Raw genomic sequence first — 23990 nt, forward strand, 5'->3', positions numbered from 1 at the left:
CTCACCTCCAGAGCAAGGGTTTGACTTGCAGAAGGAAAAATATATAAACTTGATGACATTATCATCATACTTCATTTTTTATATGACTCTCCATGCACTTTGATCATTTTGCAAATTCATATCAATCTTCAGATTCACAGGATAGCTGGTTGTCTGTATGAACAATGTTTGAAAGTTTACAAAAGATACTTTCATAAAAGGGGCTCTGAGGCAATGAGCAGAGAGGACTTCGGTTCTGGAACCATCTCTGTGTAGTCTCCTGCATGCGTTCTCACCTCCCCTTGGGACTGGCAGCTCTTTCCGTGATGCCCCCACTCACTTTCCAATCTCAGCTGCCATGGCTGTTATGGGTTGACTTGGGTCTCCCTCCTCTTGGTTACAATATTTTGAGGCAGAAAATGTGTCTGGTACATTTTTGTAGCTCTTGTATACAAAACTCACATCTAACAAGCACACGTACTTGTCTAGCTGCACATTCACTCCCATATCCACAGTGTCACTTCCCTGCAGTCAACCATGGTCCTAAAATGTACTGCACAATAAGATATCTTGAGAAAGACCACATCCCCATAACTTTTACTACAATATATTCTTATAATTGCTCATTTTATTATTAGTTATTGCTTAATCTAGTGCCTAGTTTGCAAATTAACCTTTATCATAGCATGTATGTATAGAAAACAACATGGGGTCAGTAGGATTTGGTGCTAGTCACAGTTTTCAGGCATTCATTTGGGTCTTGGAATGTGTCCCCTGTGGATAAAATTTGGACTACTGTGTATGTATAGCCTTATTTATTTGTTAGTTTACATGTACATACATATGTAAATATATATGTAATTATTATAAACTAACATTATAAACATCTCTTAAAGTACTTTTTTTAAAGATTTATTTATTTATTCATACAAGAACTGGGGTGTAGATCAGAGGTGTGGGGGATGAGGGATTCACCAGAAACAGAGTAGGAAGCTGACCAGGCAGATGTACTGAAATACACTGCTGAGGGGAGCAGCCCGTGAGGCAGGAGAGGTCTGCTGTGCCATGTGGGTAGCTCCCTGGCCAGGGTCCACAGTGGCTGGCAATAACTTGATAGTGCTGAGACTTAACCCCTGCGCCACCAGGGAGGCCCCCTCTTAAAGTACTTTTAAGTACATTATTTCATTTAACCTTGAAGACAACCCAAGGTCACATCATGAGTGAGGACCTGATAGTTGCATCCAGGTTTGACACTAAATGTGCCTTTAACCACTATAATGTAAGAGCTACCACATTGTTTATTTAGCGTCTGCTCTGTGCACTCATACAGTGTACTTCAAAGTCGGTATTTCATGCACCCCACAAAGGATCACAATGAAGTCTGGATCTCATTTTTAAAATGAGAAGCTGAGACCCAGGAAACTTATGTAACATACCCCAAAAAATGTAGTTAATAGGTAGTAAATCCAACACCCCACCCAGCATGCGCTCCTACACCACCAATCACCTCTCCTGGGAAAGCCTCACGTTATGGGGATAGCTGTGCTTAAACTTTATTAATGAGGAGAAAAGATGACAGTTATGTTGACCTATTTCTTTTTTCAGGTTCAGTCATTTTTAGCATCACTTGATGGAGAGAAGCTGGAAATCTTAAAAAATGACCTCATTTCCATTAAAGACATCTTTGCATCCAAAGAATTAGAGAATGAAGAGAATAAAAAAGAACAAGGTAGAGGAAAATAATGCATAAATAACAAACTGTTAACATAATTCTTAAGAAACAGCTGCTAACAAGCACAGGACACTGAACAAGGTGGAATTATTTCACTAAAGTCCTTCTCATCCCCACTTTCAAAACACTTCGTCCATCTGCTCTTATTGCAGGAGATGACCACATTGATTTATAATCCTCCCTTTGCTGGGTGGGATCTCCTAACAGGAGTCTTTATTTCTTCTGTGTCCAGTGCAACCCCTGGCACACCCAAGATGCACAATAAATCTGTGTGATGAATGAACAAGGAGTGCATGCAGTAAACAGGTCTTGGTGACTCAAGTGTATGTTCCAATGTCTATTTTTTTTATCTGCATGTGGAAGTTGTTGAATGTGATTGATGCTGATGGTGGACAGGTCTTTTTTATTTATAATTAAATTTATTTGTTTATTTTCTTACATCATTGTTCATTTTTGTGCAGTATTTGATTTCTCCAATCAGGTGTAATCCCCATAGTTTTCCCACCACCACAGCAAATGATCCATCGCCATAGTCCCTTGTGCTCTTCCCTTCCCTATTTTGAGTCCTCTCCCTCCCCTGCTATATGCCTTGGATCTGTGGTCAGCTTGCAGGTTTTGTCTTTTTTCCTGACCCTTTGTTTGGTTTCTCTATATTCTACATATAAGTGAAATCATCTGATAATCATCTTTTTCCTTCTGACTTACTTCATTTAGAATAATCTCTTCCAGCTCCATCCATGTTGCCACAAATGGCATGAGTTTACCTTTTTTGATTGCTGAGTGGTATTCTATTGCATGTATATACAACTTTTTGATCCATTCATCTGTTTGGGGGCATTTTGGTTGTTTCCATATCTTAACTACTGTAAATAGTGCTGCAGTAAACCCAGGAGTGCAGGGTTCCTTTCCAGTGTTTTTGTGTCCTTTGGGTAAGTTCCTAGGAGTGGAATTACTGGGTCATGTGGTAGATCCATTTTTAGTGTTTTGAGGAACCTCTGATAGTGGACAGATCTTTTTATTTTTTTAAAGATTTATTTATTTATGCATACAAAAGCTGGGGTACAGCCCAGAATTGCAGGGGGTGAGAGGATTCACCAGAGACAGAATGGGGAACAGAACAGGCAGAGTGACTGAAGTACACTGCTGAGGGGAGCAGCGGGCGAGTCAGGAGAGGCCTGCTGTGCCATGTGTGCTACTCCCTTGGCCAGGGATTGAACTCGTGCTGCAGAGGCTGTGGCTTGCTTCACGGTGTGGTGCTTAACCCCGTGCGCCACCAGGGAGGCCCTGGAAAGATCTTTTAATGGACTTCTTTTCATATCTTTCCTCTTCCTTTTAATATATATATATATAGTATATGTACTTTTATATATATAATATATTTTACTGCTACATATATATAATAAATATATGTAGTCGTATATAATATATATACTATTATATATAATATAATATAATTATAATAATTATATTATGATTATGTTTATATTTTTATAAATATTATAAAATATAAAAATATTTTAATATAATATATAATATAATGTATATTATATATTTATATAATATATAAAATAAAATAAAATATTATATTTTATTTTAATATAATTATATTTAGAATTATATTTAGAATTATAATTATATTATAATTATAATAATTATACTGTATTATATATTATATATACTATTATATATAGTATATAATATATATACTATATATAATATATGTAGTAGTAGTTAGAGTTTATTTGTAAATGGCCTATACTCCACCTAAAAAGTGCAGTTCTCCCCTAGGCTGTTCTGTTTTCCCACAGTGCACTGGGGCACACATGATGTGTCAGCCTGTCAATCACTGAACCAGCCAGGTGCACACTCCTGATAACATCCCAGCCAGGCAATGACTCCAAGGAGACCAGAACCTGCAATGTGAGATGGGAGGCTTCCTTGAGAGGGGAAACTGTTGGAACAGCTTAAAGATTCCCTTAGACATCCATAGGGAACAAAATTGAGCAAAACGTTTGCTGTGTACACAGAAAGTGATTTCTTACTGATGTCGTTACCAAGCACCACCACCACAGTTGTCTTATGGAGGTTCTGTTGAAAGGTCAACAGCCACAAACACACAAAGTAGCCTCTTCTAGGGTTATCTGAAAAGTCCCATTTGAAATATTTTCAACATCTGCTGTGTCACCTAGAACAAATTATATAACCTTCTGAAACTCAGTATCTGTACCTGTAACAAGGAAGCAATGTTTATTCCCAAGGGCAAGTGTGAGGTTCAAATTAGATAATACAAGTAAAAACACATCATGCAGTGGCTGGCACACAGAATTGCTGCTATTATTATTTAAAGTGCTAATACAATGGCAAGAAAATCATAAAGGTACAATAAATGGTAGCTTTTATTTATGATTGCACTTGTTATTACCCACACACGGGGTCGTGATAATGTGCACTCAGGCCGTCGACTCACTGAAGTATCTGTGCCCAGCATGTTATATACCTTTAATCAAAGCTGGAACACAAGAGCTCAAATGCTTCAGTCTCTATGCTCAAGGCAAAATTATTTTAAGCATTTGCAGACTGTCACTTAAATATCATCTCCTCTTTAGCCCCACATCCTGACCTTTTGTGCCTTCAGTTTAATGAAATTTATGCTCATTGCATCAAAATAAATGAATCAATTATACTGAAGCATAGCAAGAGACCAGTATCAATGAGGCAGTTGAGGGATGTTTTTGAGCACACAGTCTGAAATATATCATTTCTACAAAAGTCACAAAGGATGTTAGCTTTGTCTTTGTTTATAATGAAGAAACTAAGACCTTAATGTGAAAGGTCATGCAGCTAGGTTGTGGAGCCAAGATGAACTAATGTAGATGCCTCTTTTCTAGACTTAACAACCACCAAAAGGTAGACCTTGGTTCAGAGAGGATGCAAAGAGGACCCTAAAGTCCCCCTAACATCAAAGATGTTGCTACCAGTATAAGTGAAGAAGATAGCTTTGCATCCCCAACCAGTGCTATTTCTTGGAGAGAAAATTTGACTCAATGCTATTGAATAGAATATGTTACAACATGTGATGTGTTCCAGTCTCACTATAGATAAAGCTTCAGGAAGTTGATATCTTTGAATATGACCCCCAAAAAACCTGAAGTGCTAAACATATTACTTAAGAAATGGCAAATTAATCTCTCCTGAAGTCATAAACCCTTATTTCCTCCCCTGATATATCCATTTTCCCAAAGGGCATCTCCAGGTTATCAAAATGCTCTTCATTTTAAATTAATTTAATAAATGATCTCCTTCAGACACTTAAAGAAGAACAAAGAGAAAGGATAGTGGGGTTGTCGTTAAATCAATCTAGTTGTGATGAAGGTTTGCAGCTCCAGGAAGGTGGCAAGATTACCCAGAAGCTGTAGAGAGGAATCTTCTCAAGGGGACTGAGCACACAATCCAGGGGTATAAGTCTGGAAGAAACCAAAGCATTTTCATCATATTTTTTTCTCATAAGCACTTGTACTTCTAAAAGTCTCCTGATAACTAAATAATTTATTTGATAGTCTCAGAAAATGTAATAAACTGTCATTTTTTGTTAACTTTAATATCAGGCTCCTCTGCATTTAATAATGTTAGCTAATGATTTGCATGCTTGTCTAGCTCTGTGATTTTATCAGATTTCTATGGTTCTCTACTTTGGTTTGCCTCTGTTGTGAAGAGGCTTTCAATGGCTATTTCTTATTTTTACTGCCATGGTGAAGATCCAGTTGGCAATTTGTACAAACTAAGAGTTGTAAAGTAGATATTCTTTGTTGCCCCTTTTTGATCATCAATTTCTATCTACTTCCATTTTTCTCTATGATTTTCCCCCCTAAAATATTTGCCAAAAGTTATTAGTGTGTTTCCTTGCTCTGTAGAATGAATGCACATTTAAAAGCTGGAGGAGCCGCCCAAAGTACTTGTATTCTAATTTAGTGCTAATTACTCCCAAATACTGTTCATCTCCTTCTGCTTTTGTCTTTGCTGCACTTAACAATACAGTTACATAAAACTTTAGTGTTTGCAAAATACTTTCACCTTTGTTGTATTATTTGGTCCTGACAACAATGCTAAAGAGGAGATGGGTGAGTCCTAAATTTACAGACAAGTGGAAGCTAAGGTGCCCCGCGACCTGGCCCACATCATAGGAACAGTAAATGCAGGGACTGGGTTGGAGCCTACACTCTCCCAGCTCAGCTCAGGACTCTTTCTGCCCCAACACTGCTTTATGCAGAGTGAGAAAGACCCACAGTTTGGAAATGAGACCTTGTCAGTGCTGTTCGAGTGTCTCTGTTCCTCTTATTTTCACCCACCCAGAGAGGGTGAGATCAAGACCTCTGCCTGCGGAGAGGGAGAATCTCACTTTGGATGGAATCTCTCTCCTCCTGCCTTTCCAACCTAACTCTCCCTTCGGGCTCAGAACTATGCCTTGTCATTCTTAAAGATCCTTCAGGCATCACTTCCTTCCAGAAGCCTCTGATCACCCTCCTGAAAACTGTACTAGGTGTAAAAACATCCTCCTCCAGAGCACTTAGCTCTGGGTTCTAATGCTTTGATTGTGTCAGCATCATCTTTTTAAAGATTTATTTTATTTACTTATGCATACAAGAAGTGGGGTCTAGGCCAGAGAACCAGCCATCTCTTTCCCTGCCCCCAAGGCACACACCTCCCTTCCCCTGAGGTGGCGACCTGACCTCCTTGTTATCCCTGAACCAAGGGACAACCCTTCCTGGACGTTGTCTCTGCCTGGAAGGCTCTTCTTCTGCCACCCCCATCCAGCTCCCCACCTGGTGTGGTTCATCCCTCTCTTCCTTCAGGTTATTACTGAAGCGCACCTTCTCAACCACCCTCCCACTTAAAATCCCCAAGCCCATTCATCCCTAGACCCATTCCTTGGTTTATTCTTCTCTATAAAACTTATCACCAGACAGGCATGTCTTAATTGTTCTGTTTATGAAAAAAATAGAAATCTTGATAAACTGATTAAGCCAAAAGTTTTGAACAAAGACCCAGAAGTTACTTTGGCTGTCTGCGTAAGCTGCTGATTAACTCTGATCTATAAAGAGAAAGAGCCTGGGTAGATAGAGGATTAAACACAGTTTTTCTCACATAGCTTGGTCCTCCCTGAAACCACTGCCTTTACCTAGGGATAGAGACAAAATATTTTCTTCTCAGAGGGTTTTGAGATCATCTGGTCAGATTAATGATGCATGTGTACCTCCCCTCCAGTAAAAAAAAAAAAAAAAAAAACTGGTGGTAAACCATTGTGGAGCCAATTCTTTGGTGCTTATCAGAAACTTTAAAAATGACCTAAACTTACAAGTACAAATCAGAAAAAGAAGATTAGAACTTTAAAAGATCTCTTCTCTTCTTGTCCACCAATGATATTATTTTTTTATTGGTATGTTATATATAAAGTATCACTACATAAATTACCATGTTCTTACATATTACATAATTTATTAATAAATTAACCAACAAATATTTCTGTTAGCACCTAATATGTCCCAGGCACTGTTAGATACTTAGATTCAGGAATGAGCAAAATAAATACCGTCTCTGTCCTTAAGTAGCTTCCAGTCTGGACGGAAGACCTATCATTAAGAAATATGGTAGGACCAGATAGGTGTCCTAGGATCCTAGGAAACCTTAGGAAAATTCTCCAGAGATATAATGTGGTTACATCAGCTAGCGCACGACCCATCGGGACTCATTCTGCTGGCTCAGCACTGTGGCTCTGCGATGTGAAAGGCTCCCAGGGTATCATTAGGGCCGCAGTGCTGAACATAACATTCTCGAATCATAAATACCATGTGGTCCCTGGTCTGTCAGGCCTGGGGAAGGTCATTCATGCATTCAATCAATCATTCTTTCAACTACTAGCTGCTGACCACTATAGCTATAAACAAAATGGGTGAGCCCCTTCCTGTCCCTGGTGGCCTTCAGTTCCACCTGGGGTTGCCCCTTCTAGAGTGTGAGCTGCAGGACTCCAAACCCCTCTCCCAGCAGGGCCTGTTGCCTCCCCACTATGCTTAGATTGAGCAAAGCTCATCCCTGCCCAGGAGTTGGGGGGCAGGCTTTTGCAGCTCCCACTGACCAGGGGTGATTGGGTTGGGTGAGCTGCCACATTCTGAAGGATAAAAAATAAATCATGCTTCCTACTCCTGTCATTTTCTATTTCTAGGCTTAGAAGAAAAAGGAGAAGAATTCGCCAGCATGCTTACAGAACTTCTCTTCGAATTACATGTTGCGGCCACGCCTGACAAACTCAATAAGGTCAGCACCATCTGAGTCTGAGTTTTTGTTATTTAAAAAGCAAAGGTCTCTGTTGTAAAATTCCAGAGGTCCACACCGGAAATGGAAAAACCCCAACCCCCAAATTGCACTTGGGGAAAGGGGAGTCTAAGGTCAGTAATTAAGATTCGAAGAGGCAATATAATGACTGTGATGGTAGAGAACATGCTAGACAGGGTCAGGAGGCCTGCATTTTAGTTGCAGCTTCACTAATAATTACCTTATGACCTTAAACGAGTCACTTCTCAAAATAGAATTTTTATTAGAACAGTGGTGATCTGCGCAATCGGGAAGGTCTTGGGAGGCAGAATCACCAAGGGGCTTTTTCACATTACATGTCCCTCCCTGCATGAAAATGACATGCCAGGATTAGCCAGAGAGAAGCACGTCAGCCGGGTGGACCACGTGCCCCTGTCCTGTCCCCCCAACCTAAGAACATTGCCTGTAACTAGAATCTGGGTTTCACCACCTGTTTTGCCAGTTAATACAGGTCTTGCTTCGGAGTTCCTTAATGAGGACACTGGTCATTAATTAAATTAAAACCATGTTTATTTTCCCCATTCTCTCTCTTTCCCCTTCTTTTTTTAGCAAGCAGTAGTTGACACAGGCCCTCACTTATCAGAGTGGATGAGGAAAGGGCAGAGTGAGGCGGTGAGGTGGAGAGATGAGTCATTTCTTTACCTGTGATAGAGGTCACGGATTCTGGTGGGTCAGTAACTTGAACACAGTGGGAAATTGCCTCATTCATCTCTGTGCGGCACCTGCCAGTGCTCAGGGGAGGGGTGTGCTCCTAGATCCCACGGGTTTATTTACACAGTCAGGTAAACCTTGGTCCCTAAAAGAGGACACACCAAGGATAGCTCTGTTGGTTTTGTCTCCCCAAATCTTCATGTCATTAACTTGTCACACACCTGACTTGTTAAACTTTGACATGTAAGCTTCAGCACAAGAACCAAGTTCAGAAACAGTTGTCACTTAAGCAAACAGCTTCAACTATAATACTGAAAGTTCAAAGGATTAAGCACAGCACTGTAAAGCTATCTGCAGCCTCTGCAGTATGAGTTCGATCCCCGGCCAGTCAGGGAGCTACCCACATGGCACTGCAGACCTCTCCTGACTCGCCTGCTGCACCCCTCAGCAGTGTATTTCACTTAGTCTGCCTGTTCTGTTCCTCACTCTGTCTCTGGTGAATCCTCTCACCCCCTGCACCTCTGGCCTGTACCCCAGTACTTATATGCATAAATAAATAAATCTTAAAAAAAAACCTGAAAGCTGGGCAAGTCTGCCCTTTCAACATTCAGGGATAACTGACAGGAAGGTGATTTTGACTTGTTCAGCTTAGCCATAAATTTTTAGGCCCAGGTTGCTCAAACTGCACTCCAGACAGGCGCTGGGTGACTTGCATGCCAGGCCTTCCCAGCACTCTTCTCTCTTCCCCTCGAGGGTGGACGATCTGGCCTGAACAGACCAGAGCACAACCATCCTTCATCTGCCCATTGATCCATTACGAGGGTCATGAAACATCAAGAGCGTCATGTGTTCTATCAGATGAGGAAATTTGCTTTAGTGGTGAACCTGCTAATTTTCTAACCTATATCTGTATATATCAAGGTCTGTTACTCTTTTATTGTTGATCATTAAAAGTGAAAAATATACTGTCCATCTTTCCAGATGGTGATCATTTTTATCCATAGCTGAATAGCATCTTAGAAAGATTTTTAAAAAGTGCTCCAGTCCTACAGTGTTCTCTACATACTTCTCTTCCTATTCTGTCCCTTTTCCTTACTTTATATTTGCCAGAAAGCAACAGGGTGTTTTTATGGAAGCTAAGGAATTGCTCCATCACTTCTTCAGTGTACAGAAAACCACTCTGGAAGGTTTAGGCCATCTTGACTTTAGTCTTAGAGCTGGAATTTCCGAGTCTCGGTAAATGCATGACACTGTGTGGGGGCCTTTGCAGGCCATGAAAAAAGCTCATGACTGGGTAGAAGAAGATCAAACCACAATGTCAGTAGATGTGGCAGAAGAGTCAGAGGAAAAAACTAAGATGGAAGAAAAAGAAGAGACACCCCAAAACCCCGAAGAAGACAAAAAGGAAGAACGAACTAAGACGGTTGAGGTAAAATTCATTTTAGATTGTCCACCTAAAAAGCAGTAATACTATGTTAACTTTATTAGCAGCCTAATTTTAAGTGAAGAGAGGTCATTCATTTTCATTTGTAACCTGTTCCACACGATAGAAATATGAGTATTAATGCAATAAATACTAAAATTTCTCTATGCCAAGACAATTTGTGACAACATGGATATTGTAGTTTTTCTCCATAGCTTTGTAATTATAATTCAAAAGAAAAAAGATCTTTAAGAATATAGTTGATTTATCTTTAGGGTAAAATTCCATCTTATATGCAAATTTGTAACTATAAAATGTCTTTATACCCCATAACTAATGAGGTAATTGAAGCTTTTTCAAAAAAATTTCATTGCTGCAGCTTTTATTCTGTAGTTTAATACATTTATGTGTGCATGATTTATATCCTGCCTATGTTCAAAAATGAGTTTGCAATAATTTCATTTTACATTGAATTTTAATTTTAGAGAAACTAACTTAAAATTAGGTTACTCAAAAGAAAAATGGGTATTGATGTCTATTCATTCAGCCTCCCTCTAGTACTAGTTCTTGAGTACCTACTGTGGTGTGCCTGGCCTCACTCTGAGAGGAGGAGGGCTGGGGTGTAAAGGACACTTTCCAAGTCCCTTGGGGCCCAGTGGTGCTTCCATTTCCACTTAGGAAACTCTTAGACAAACCTTTGGGTAAACTTTTTCAGGTTATATTTGTTTTTTCTCCATGGATTATTTAATGTTTTTTAAATATCCCAGAGTTTTAAAAAACGTATCTGCTAAAATTTTGGATGTTGTGGATAAGTTTATGGGTTTGATGTGGTGATGGTGTCACAGGGACATACTTACCTCCAGAGTTATCAAGTTGGGTACATTAAGTATTTACAGCTTTTTGTGTGTTAGTTATACCTCAATCAAGTTGTTATTTCTTAAACATCTGTTTAGTGAGTTATTTTCTTACGTGCATGTATTTCTCTCAGGATATCTGCATGCTATCCATCGAAAGTTTGGCAGAAGTCACAGCACGCTGTATCGAACAGCTTCATAAAGTAGCTGAATTAATTCTTCATGGACAAGAAGAGGAAAAATCAGCTCAGGACCAGGCAAAAGTTCTAATTAAGTAATTGCTACTTTGAATTCTTATTTTTGCAATTTCATATATATGTGCCATTCACACACACACACACACACGTTAAACTACTAAAAATTTAAACTTCAAATCAACTAATTCATTGTTCTGTGGTATCTTAAGAAATAAGAACTCTCCTAAGAACTTACCCATGTTAGCAAGAAAAATATTCATTAACTAGACATTCCAGGAATTATTTATGAAGGGATTTAGGGAAAGGCAGACTAAATCATTTAGAGCTAACTGACTTTTGAGGGTAATTATATTTTCAATATACTACATGAATAGAGAAAGGTCACCTTAATACAACTTCTCAGCTTACTTCACAAAAATAAGCAAACACCTCCCATCTCATCCCCACCCCATTGTTCCTAGAGACTTATACTAGCTCTGCGTGTTCTGAATTCTGGGTCTCATGGTTGCTGCTGTAAGCTTACACACATACTACATGTGCATGCATATGTACTGTCACTTGTTCTTCAATAAATAGGATCTATTATAATTTAATCTAGTGAAAAATTTATATACATGAAAGTAGTTGGTATGGATTTTCATTAAGATAGTTAACATGGAGCTGAAAAATACACCATTAACTTTTATGTGTCTGATGTATGTTATGTTATAGAAAATTGCACAAGCCCAAATACTCTCTCATTGTTACATAGATATAGGAACCAAAAATAAGAGCCCATAAAAATATATGCATATACACATCAGAACACATTCACTCATTTTTTTTAGCTAACTACTCTTATTTCTGCATTTGGCTTTGTAGTTTGGGGAACAAGATTTTAGTAGCAGAGGGCCTCCCAGGTGGCGCAGCGGTTGAGCGCTGGGTTGCGAAGCTGCCCGCAGCCTCTGCAGTGCTGGTTCGATCCCCAGCTACTCCCCAGCCACCGGAGGAGGGTCCCACATGGCGCGCAGACCTCTCCTGCCGCCCACTGCTCCCCTCAGCAGTGTACTTCGGTCCTTCTGCCTGCTCTGCTCCCCGCTCTGGCTCTGGTGAATTCCCTTACACTCCTGCGCTTCTGACTGTACCCAGTGCTTGTATAAATAAATAAATAAATCTTTAAAAAAAAAAAAAAAAAAAAAGATTTTAGTAGCAGAACCTTCCAAAAAGTCAGTATCAGTGTCTTTCTACTACTAGTGGCATTTTTCCTCACTTGTAAGGATTTGTCAACTAGCATAGATTGTCACATAAGTATGTGAAAACCAAAAATACAGGAACCACATGCTCCTGCTTTTAATATGCCCAGAAATAATTATGTTTTTACCTCAATGTATAGAATAAAAAGAGAAGGACAAAATAGGAGAAGTCTAAAATATTGCAGAAAGCATCTAGGTTTTATTTTATATCTCTGGTATTTATTTGAAAGAGAAGAGCTGAATTTCAGAAGTCCCTCAGTATGGCTAGCAGGACTTTTACTTTTAGCTCCTTTCTAATTTCCAACCCTAGTTGTTCTGACCTTCTGCACCAAGCAAATGGTGATAAGATTTTGCATTTGTTAATAAGTAACTCTCCACCTACCCACCCATAAACATTGACAGAATGGCCTGAGCTATCTCCTGATCTTATTTGTTACCCTTCTGCAGAGAAGTTTTGAACAGATGGAAGGAAGGATGGATAGAAAGATAGAGCTCAACAAACCCAAAAATGTGCCTTAAATAGAATCCCTATTTATCAAAATAAAGTTTTACCTCTACTGACTTCACCAATCTTTTAATTTGTATGATCCTTAATTTGGAGTTCTTGTTTTTCTAATAACAGTTTAATCTCTGTTCATACAAGTCATATACACTGATTATAAAAACAGACAGTACAAGCAGTGTTAGGTAGTTGGATGGCTTTCAGATTTTTTTCATCCCCTGTAATGTTATGACAAACATTGTAGTGGTTAAGTATTTGTGTGTCTGGCATTGTTTTCTTGGGAGAAAGCCCTAGAAGTGCAATAATAGCTGGAATAAGCTTAAGAGTTTTTATATGTCTTAAATACTTATTCTACAGGATCTTTTATTTTGATGTATCTAATGAAAACACGTTATCAAGAAATCAAGAGTTGGATTCCAGCTCCTCTATCACTGCTGCTTGTCCTAAGCAAGTTACTTAACCTTCTTCAATGTCCACTTTTCATCTATAAAGTGGGAATAACAATGTAACCCCTAAGGTCACTATGCGAATTAAATCTGTGCACACATACAACAGTACTTAACGGAGACCTCAATAAATATTCATTATTATTTAAAAATGATCAAAAAGGGCCTCCCCTGGTGGCACAGGCGGTTGAGCAGTAGCGCTGTGAAGCTGTCCGCAGCAGTGCCGGTTCGATCCTGGCAGGCCGGAGAGGGTCCCACATGGCGCAGCAGACCTCTCCTGTTGTGCCTGCTGCTCCCCTCAGCAGTGTATTTCGTCAGTCTGCCTGTTCTGTTCCCCGCTCTGTCTCTGGTGATTCCTCTCACCCTCCCGCGCATCTGGCCTTGTACCCCGGTTCTTGTATAAATAAGTAAATAAATCTTTTTAAAAAATGATCAAAAAGTTGGAGCAAAGCCTCTTGGAGGTGTCCTATCCCCCTCCCTATAGATGTGAAGCTCAAGCCTGGTATTTTCCTGCACACACTTTTGATTCTAAAAAGAGGTAGTGTGAGCTAAATGATTATTCTTTAATTAAGCCTGCAGAGAAAGGATTAAATTAAACTGATTGTGAGTCACAGAAGAATGCTGAGGAAAACATTTCTACGCGCATCTTCAAATTTGTGTGCTGTTCCTTTACATGAACATTGTATCAAAAAGCAGTCATTGTCTTGACAGTCAAATTATTGTATGTTATTGACAACCTCTTCTTTTTCTCATTTCAGATTAACTACTGCAATGTGCAATGAAGTGACCTCCTTATCGAAGAAGTTTATGAATTCTTTAACCACTGTTGGGGTAAGATGATAAGATTGATGACTTTTTCACCTTTTTTTAATTGAAATAATGTTGCCTTATGTTATTGTTGGTATTTTGGAAGCATAAGGTATCTCCATGCTGTTTTCCATAGAGGCTGTGCCAAATTTCCTGGCTACTGACAGTGGATGAGTGTCAGATAAAGGAAGTAAATAAAGACAGTGGAGGAATATAAGCAGCTTTTGAAAGTGTTCCCATTAAAGTGACTCAGCTATACCAATTCCCAGACCTCTTTTTTCTCTTCATTCAAATTTCTGGGTAGAGATTTGAAAGACTCATCAGTGTGAGTTAGATATCTAACTTGGTATCTCTCAGCAGTGACTGGGAAGGGGGTCACATCTTGTAGACCTGCCTGACTGCTAGGGTGCACCTCCCTCCACCCCAGGCCAAGGGCACTTCTCAAAAGAAGAGGAAATGGGACCTCCCTGGTGGCGTAAGGGGTTAAGCACAGCAATATGAAGTTATTCACAGCCTCTGCAGCACGAGTTCGAACCCTGGCCAGCCAGGGAGCTACCCACATGGTGCAGGAGACCTCTCCTGTCTTGCTGTCTTGCCAGCTGCTCCCCTCAGCAGTGTATTTCAGTCAGTCTTCCTGTTCTATTCCCCACTCTGTCTCTGGTCAATCCTTTCACCCCTCGCACCTCTGACCTGCACCCCAGTTCTTGTATGCATAGATAAATCTTTAAAAAAAAAGTGGAAATAATTGTGAATCTGACCATCCACAGATACATGTGTCTTGTACTTCTATAAATGACTCAGCTAATGGGAGGGAGCTACTTGTCACCTCTTTGTTCAGCTCTCAAGGAGTCTGGTTTGCTTCTATTTTGTAAAACATCAAATTTTATACCTGCAGCAGTAAGTAAAGCTTCCCCATCAGCAGGAGAGTGAAGAGGAAGGTGGAAGTTCGTTGACACAATAGGCTCCCTTAAATGCACTGTGTTTTCAGCATTGTCTAAGGGAACATGCCCATGGACTTTAGTGTAATGGTCAGGTTCACAGAGAGGTGTGAGGTCTTAGTCAGGATGGAATGGTTTGAGTGACTCAGCTTCCCAAGGCTTCCCAACACCCTCTTCTCACTCTGTCTACACAGTTCACTGGGAGAGGAAACTGAGGCCCAGGACTGATTTCCCCCAGGTGTGTCAATCAATGTGTGTCTTCCCATTAGACACATTAGATAGTCAACTGCTCACTTCTCTAAGGTTACTTAGTAATGGAGATGTGTGTGTCTGCTCATCTGTATGTTTATTTCATATGATTCATGTTAAATTTTTTTTTACATTTCTGGGTAATGGTCATGGTATTGCTTTCCATTCCTTTTTAACATGTTGTACTAGATCCAACACAGCGCTTCTCAAACCTTGATGTGTAAGCAACTCACTCAGAGAACTTGTTAAAATACAGATTCTGATTCAGTGGGTCTGTGAGATGATTCTGCATTTCTAACAAGTTTCCAGGTGATAAAATTCTCTGGATCCACAGTCTACATTTTGAATAGCAAAGCTGTAGCAGATGGGAGTGTGGTGAATTAGATATAGGTATGTAAAATATGTAGATATACATATTATAAGACACACATCATGTGTACATATATACAAATGTTTGGGAACACAAAATCAAGAAGACACACATTATCATTTTGAAAAAAGCAAAGCTAAATCTAAGTAGAGTTTACTGAAATGTGATCTCAGCACAACAATACCCTTCATCTTGTGCTGTGATGAATCATTTACATCAAGTCGTTGTTTCTGTTCCCTAAAACAGCCATTATTCATAACTTGAAGTTAATGAATGTCTATTGCTCTCCAGACTCTATTTAAATTGCCTGCACATCTCATTGATTCTGAAAACCAATGTCATTTTATTGTTCTCATTTTGATTGTATTTTAGAGGTTATTGATAATCAGATAAACATGAAAGCAAATACCGTAATGGATTTCCATGTTACTTACTAAAATGACTGGGTTTTTAAAAAGGTTTTTCCCAAGACTCCATTATGGTTTCCCCAGTAAAACATTACTTTGACCTCAATGATGTCAATGAAAGTGGGTTTCTTTGGATGCATATATTTCATTTATATACTTTTGTTTACCATAAAGTCTTCTGGGCATAGTGCCGGAAACCAGTCTATTAACATTGCCCTCTCTCTTTCTAGCGCCTTTAATTATTTATTGTCTAAGAGTACATAGGCCATTAGAGATAATACATTTGATTGATAGACCGGTAGTGGAAATAATAAAGATGATGATACTAATACGGCCTCTCACTCTTTGAACACCGACTTTGTATCAGACTCTGTATTCTGTGTTTTGCATATATTCTTGTTTTGCAAGCAAGGGACTCTACAGATCTGTTAGCAACTTATATTTAAGTGTGTTTTAATTCTGCTGCTGATCTAGAGACACAGCCTATAACCATGTATCCATGTTTGCATTTAAAGCAAGAAAAAAGACTACTTATAGGTTAGGACTGTGACTAGGGTAGGGGAAGACAGTACATATTTAACTCACCCACACACAAAAAAGACAAACTATTTGTGCATCTATCTAGACAGATATTTTAATGCAATTTTCAAATATTAATTACTTTTTATTGTAGTAAAATTTATAAAATGTTAAATTTACCACCTCAACCATCTTCCAGTGTACAGCTTGGTAATGTTAAGTATATTGACATTGTTGAGCAACCAATCTCCAGAACCTGCTCATCTTCTAAATCAGAAAGTCTATATTCATTAAACAGCTGCTCTTCATCTCGCCTTCTCCAGTCCCAGCCATCATCTTCTTCATTTCCATCTGAATGAATTTCACTACTCCAAGGGCCTCATATAAGTGGACTTACACAGTATTTTTCTTTATTTTTATGATTGGCTTGTTTCACTTAACAAATATTCTCAAAGTTCATTTATGTTGTAACAAGTCAGAATTTCCTCCTTTTTTTAAGGCTGAAATTATTCATTTGATGTCTGTACAACAATTTGTTTATCCGTTCATCTGTCAATAGACATGTGGGTTACTTCCACCTTTTGACTATGATGAATAGAGAACAGCCGTGTTCATGATAAACTTAATGGTAGAGAATTCTCATGAACAACACACTCAGTGGTGTGTGTATGTATGTGTATGGGGGGGTGATCTTATCACAATCTACCTACTCGTAGAGACTTATTTAATGCAATATTTTTTAAATGTAAATGCAAAAAAATTATGATGAACAAAATTACAAATTTTTAAGTAAAGGAAAGATCTGACCCCATAAAACTCAACCTCATTCACCTCACCCTAATCCCAGACCTACTACAAGGTTGCTTTGTTTCTTTGTTTGTATTTTTATTGAAGTAACATTGGCTTATAGCTTTATAGGGGTTTCAGGTGCACAGCATTATGGTTCAACATCTGTATACAATACATCACCATCAAATGGTCACATTTGTTTATTTTTGCTTTTTTTTTTCCTTGCTGCTGGAGACAAATCAACAAAGCTTTTGTCAGTGAACTTATTGCCTGTTTTCCTCTATATATTTTCTGATTGCAGGTCTTATATTTGAGTCTTTAATCCATTTTGAATTAATTTTTGTGAATGGTGTAAGATAATGGTCAAGACTTAGCAAGCTTTAATTTAAAAGGTCTGAGTTAAAATTTCTAGAGATGTGACCATCAACAAATTAACCCGTACCTCCCTCCCTCCTATGATTTCTGTCCAAATCAAATGAGATTACATAGGGGAAGCACCAAATACAAAAGCTGGTCTGTAGTAAGAGTGTCGTTTCTCCTTTCTGCGATGAGAAAATGACATTTAAGTTGCTAAGACATTTTACAGTATGACAACTTTCCTTATACCCAGAGTCTAGACATCCAGAAAGGATCTGAGTTCAGGATTCTCATCACAGTAACTGCTTTGCACCTTTCAAAATAATCACTGAAAGGTGATCCCAGGAAAAGTTAGTGGCCACTGACCCAACCACCTTTTAAGTAATAGGTGCTTGCTATCCAACTGTCGATCTCCTCCTTCGGCCTGGAACAGGGGACTACTCTTCTTTTGGCTCACATATAATCCCCCCTTCCATTCTGGGATCTGTAAGGAATAAATCTTGTGACTTGACTTCTTTTATGAGAGTGTATTGAAACTATGCCTTCAATCACAGCAACCTAGGGATTTCACTTCCCCAAAGTGGGGATGCAGATACTGCTACCTTCTGCCCACATATGGTGGCTTGTTCCTCCTCATTTTGAAGGCCATGATTGCTTGGCATACTAGCTGTGGGTTCTTCAACACACTCTCCTTCCTCTCTAAAAAGACTCCTCAACAAAGCTAGCATATCATATTTTATGTAGCAAGTCTTGTAGTATGTGTGTCTAATCTGTCAACTTCATCCTTTTGATCCACAGGCCAACAAGAAGGCTGAGGTCCTTAACCCCATGATCGATAGGGTATTGTTAGAGGTAAGTGGACCTTGGAGAGAACATGCTTCTGAATCAAAGCAAATGTTAGAGCTACATTTTTTTGTCTTTCTCCCAGGCAGCAGGTCTTATTGCAATTCTAAATCTTATCATCAACAGTCTTTTCTTTTTACTAGATTAGTACAGCTCAACCAGCTATAAATCCTCAGGTAAAAGAACAATACTTAATCTCAAGAATTCCTGATTATACAGACAAATGCTATGCAGTCACATTACTTCTGTCACGGTTTCAAACTTGCCACCATGTTTGACACCAGATTTAATACAATGATTATTGGCTGCAATGAGGGATTCTTCTCAATGGTGATTTTTGTAAAAATGGGCACTTGCCTCCATTCACAATAACCTTCACATTAGCTGGGTCTGAACTCCAGATTGATAAAAATGACAGGTAGGAAGTTCAGCCTCTACTCTTCCTGTGACCAGAGGAACCCATCTCTGTGGCCTCTCACTCCATGGCCTGTCCTCACCTCAAGACTTGGTAGTATGGATAGGAAGCTGCCCCAGTGCTGCTATGGTTCTGCCAGAAGCAGGACAAAAAAGAAAAGACACTCAAGAAGCTTTCCCATTATTGAGTCATAGACACTGTGTTCTACCAGTAGTTGGTAGGGGAAAACCTTCCTTTAGGGCCCAGACTCTAAGAAACAAGCACATCTGTAGCCACAGGGCACCCCTCTGAAGCCATCAGGGTGTTACTCAGGGTGTCAAGAAACTAAGTTTGAACATGGGCAATGCCTATCCAATAGTGTTCTGCTGGTCTGAAGTAGCTGTCAATTGCAAGAATTGGAAATGACCAAACTTCCATGTTAGGGAGGATTTCCTATATATTTATGGCATTTTTTTTTTTTTAAGGAATTGTGCCTTACTGTTAAGGAAAACAACCGAGATACAATAATAACAAAATGGTGGCCCCCAGTGTTATTATTTAGGGTGTAGCCACATACTGGGCTGGAGTAGACCAGAGGGACAAGGAGCTTAGGGGAAGATCCTAGGGGACAGCCAAAGCTAAGAAGAAATCTACGCAGTCAGAGGCAGAATAAGGAACAAAAAATATCTCTTCTGTGGCCATCCAGAAGGGCATTAGCGGATGAATTTACCTAAGTCATGAAGAATATGAGGCCAAATGTTTATACATTCCCACAGCACAAGTTCTCCTAGGTTTTAGTTACCCTCAACTTTACAACCCCCTCTGTCTGATACAGTCCGTAAGGGCAACACAGAACATGAATAGCAGTATTAGATATCCAAATCAAGTTGGAAAGGCCAACATGCATGGAAGGATGACAGTGCTCAAGGATTTGCCATGAATAATTGCACAATAATATCCTCAGTTAGCTTGATGGAGACCCTTCTTGTTTTTTCATCTCTAGATTTGTCTATCTATAGGTTAGGACAAGCTAGAGCCTCTTCATACCAGAAGTTTGTGTTACTTCAGGGCAGTGGAGTTAATCCTGGAAGAGGGTAGGTAAGACTAGACTGATTGGGACATAAATATACATACATGTGTGCAGCCTAAAAGCCTATAGGATGTCATTCCTCATTTTGAGTGAATTTCTTTCTCTGTAAGTATAGATAATTCAGAGCTGGACACACTCTATCCAAAGGAGTGTGTTTACATTTGCTTTAAGCAGCAACATTACAAAAACAATATAAAATGTGAGGTTTGGGGAGAGGGAACATTAACGAGTTGGAAAACTTGTCAGGATTGTACTACGAAAATAAGGTGATTTTTTCAATATCTACCCTTCAATTTCTAATTTTCCACATTTCTGCTCTCTCTTAGGGCTGCAATAGCACCACATATGTGCAGGATGCCTTGCAGCTGCTGCTGCCTATTCTGCAGGTCTCACACATCCAGACCAGCTGTTCAAAAGCACAGCCGTGACCTGGCCAGACTCCATGGAACGGAAGTTGTCGCAGGCTCTGCTGCTTTGACATGTACCATTGAAGGAGATGTTTCTACCCACCAGGTCACAGATGCCCATTGATGACACTACCAGCAATTTTGCACAGACAAGTACTGAGAATCCAAGTGTAAAGAGAGTATCATTACTGTTAATGTATATGGTTGTTTTTACAAATAATTGTGTTTTCTTTGTGTTAATTTAAACATATATAATTTCATATTAATTACCTATAAACTGAAATTCATTCACAAATATCCACTTCCATTTTCATGGTCAAGGACACTCTATTTAGGAATTCATGGGCAGGACCTAAACCTTTTTTTAATCCTTTAAATGTCCACCTGTACATTTCCCATTCTTATAGTAATACTGTAAGTCAATTGTCATAGTGAATTTAGTTTTGTTACGTACATGTCATGGACTTATAGATTTTACACATCATGGTTAAAGAGGAAACTAAGTTATTCTTTAGGCATTCATTTTCAAAATAAACATGCTTTGAGCCCCTATTGAATGTTCACATTAGAGAAACATTGTCTCACCCTAGTAAAGACACATATTCTGAAAATGTTTAAAATAATTTTTAATATGCTTTTAAAATATTAATAAAGTTTCTAACCTTAAAAAATGTGAATAATAAGATAAATTTGGTGGGTTTTTTCAATGTTCTACTCTTCAATTTTTCATTTTCAAAAGTTCACTCCTTGAACTTTTTTCATCCCAAATTTATATATGGGGTGAAAATATATATGAAAAGTGGTACTAAAGAGTATTTAGTTTAAAATTCTAATGACCATAAGTACATTACTAGCATACTTAAAAAGCTTGGAAGTATTCAAATAGAAAAGTAAAGGGGTTTAACCATTAGACACCCAGGACTGCATTTTTTTAAGTGTGCGTCTTTAAAGTTGAGTCAAGCTGTTCCATGAATACACGGATAACTCCCACTGGTCACAAATACTATCACTGCTTCTAAAGGACCAAAAATGCCGATGTGTAAATTGATCAGCTGGTTATATTGATCCTTGGGTTGCGCAGATAGAAGACCCTGGAATGGGGAGCAGCATTGCCCATGGGTGCTGCTCCTGAGCTCTGCTCTTCCTTGCAGGTGAGGGGACCGTGTAAGGACTCTATTTCAGAGCCCCATGGACGTCCCTTGCTCTCTGGCACACGCCTTACCCAGTGGCACTCTCCAGGGCACATGAAATCTGTAGTTTTTCAAAGATGAAAATCCCTTGCACCTTTGCTTTTATTCCTCTGCTAGAACCAACTGCCTTGATTCCATATATGCGAAGGGACATTTTAATACCATCCTACTTCTTATTAGCATTTCAAATTTGTCTGTATCCTGAATTTCATTTGTGTATCTCCTGAAACAGCCAAATAGAAAACATAAGAGCAATTTATTTACACCCTGGAAAGAAAAGTTCTCTGAGGAATCAATTAAAGATGCTTTTTTTCTACTTGCTTTTTGATTGCCTAAAGTGTTTCTGTGATTAAGTCTAGAGAACAAGTAACTGATGAAAATGTTGCATTTACCTGTTCATAAATTTTATACTGTTATAGAGAGAGCAGAGGAAAGAACTTAGATTTATAATTTCTTTACAGCAGATTTTTAGCATTAGATGGATTTATAGATGTTAACCAAAATGTAAAAGAGAAACAAATATTTTCAAGGAGCTAGATTCCCAGACTTAAATTTTAAGCCTAATTGCACCCATTTGGTAGACAGAAAAATTTTTAATCTTAAAAGAAAACAGAAATCTGGTCCCCCAAAAATAATAATAAAGGATATAATTACTCTTCAAAAAGTGATTGACATTATTTCTATTGTATTTACATATCTTTAAATAGAAGGTTGCCATTGAAAATTTAGGCTGAGAGATGATTCCTGGGGCTTAGCTTTATGGCCTATGAATTATGTTATTTAAGAGAGAATAAAGACTGAAAATATATCCACCCTTCAGAATTGCTTTCTTTTAATACTGCCTTTCACCACCACTTTTAAATAATTGCTTCCTTGCTTTGCTTTAAAACCAGGCAAAGCACAGATCCAGATCTGGGCAAATGTCAATCAGTTCCTGAATGAATGATTTAGCAGGCTTACTTTGGAAGTTTTATATTCCTTCAATTATCCTTTACCAAATTGGGTTCATTTTACTCCATGCAATTACCCTGAACAAGTGTGCCAGGTTTTTTCTTACATCACATGCAAAATAAGCCCTAGTCTAAATAATGAATGTAGTTCTGTGCCTTATTAAGTAAAAACATCAAAAGCATATTTCAAATTCAAAGCAAAATGTGTCCAAGAAAAATTGCTTTTAGTATTGATACATACAGCTCTGAAGGGCAAAATTGAGTCCCAAAGCTTACCAAAGAGACCAAGCTTAAATATTCCACCCCACTGAGAACAGAAGGCTCTTCTCTCTGGGCCTCACATCAGGCTGCGCATGAAGCTCATGGTTAAATGAACGGTGTGACTAGCCAAGGCCAAGGCGGGGTGAGCGCAGGTACACAGCAGCCTTAGGAGCCGTCCTCCATGGCAGAGCCCGGGGGATGAAGAAGCCCCAGCACTGGGCAGGCTAAAAAAGGGTGCTAAACATAGACTAGAGACCTGAACCCAGAAATGAACAGGTTGCCCAGGCTTTACAGAAGTCAACTGCTCCCAGGTGCCCCTACAGCTGGGACAAAATCTTCTGTGCAAGTTGGCATCCTGCCCTTGAGTTAGAAATAAAAGCAGAAAGACTGCAGTCATAGCCATCCCAGAATGGCAGTGGCAGTGAGAATATCTCAGGGAAGAAATGTGAAAATAAACATTTCTCCTCTTTCCTAAAAATAAGCATAGAATATATATACTATGATATATATCATATGATTATACTATAAAATATATATTATATTATAAAACAAAAATGATTCCATATAGTATGCATATAAAATGCTATTCTATATATTCTATACAATAAAATACATATTTTCTACTAAAGAATATACTATATAAAATATATATTATACTATAAAATACATACTATTCTCTATATATGCATATGCTGAACAGATGGGGTAAATCATAACACATTTAATTTTATAAAATCAGTTATTCTTTAGGATCAAGCTAACTTTTTGTATTATAAAATTTGCCCTCTGAACTTCTTCTTAAGCATTCCCTACATTCTGATATTCAGACCCAGGCCAGGCTTCAACTTGGTTTCCTAAATTATTGTGTGTAAAGACACATAGTTAGAGATCATGTTGAAAATCCATCTTGGAACGGATATTTTGCCTTGGTTTTATGGTTGATTAGAATTCAAAATGCCACAGGCGTGGATTCAGACCAGCCATTCTTCAGAAAAGAAAAATCATGTGGCTAACTAAATTATTTTATGTTGCTAGAT

General features: G+C 38.7%; 1 protein-coding gene across 3 annotated transcripts in view; it reads left to right on the top strand.

Annotated features, from left to right (window-relative positions):
* Positions 1-23434, top strand: part of FAM114A1 (family with sequence similarity 114 member A1) — a 61460-nt gene extending 38026 nt beyond the window's left edge. For all 3 annotated transcript variants that reach the window (XM_037530715.2, XM_054688410.1, XM_037530716.2), the window contains 7 exons: positions 1585-1708; positions 7929-8020; positions 9999-10157; positions 11140-11279; positions 14141-14213; positions 18617-18670; positions 20472-23434. In XM_037530715.2, the coding sequence (XP_037386612.1) occupies positions 1585-1708; positions 7929-8020; positions 9999-10157; positions 11140-11279; positions 14141-14213; positions 18617-18670; positions 20472-20573 (744 nt within the window). In that variant the 3' untranslated portion in view covers positions 20574-23434. The remainder of the gene's footprint in view (positions 1-1584; positions 1709-7928; positions 8021-9998; positions 10158-11139; positions 11280-14140; positions 14214-18616; positions 18671-20471) is intronic.
* The last annotated feature ends 556 nt before the right edge of the window (positions 23435-23990 follow it).

Source organism: Talpa occidentalis, unplaced genomic scaffold (genome assembly GCF_014898055.3).
Source record: "Talpa occidentalis isolate TD23 unplaced genomic scaffold, MPIMG_talOcc4v2.1 talOcc4.6, whole genome shotgun sequence".
Taxonomy (NCBI): Eukaryota; Metazoa; Chordata; class Mammalia; order Eulipotyphla; family Talpidae; genus Talpa; species Talpa occidentalis.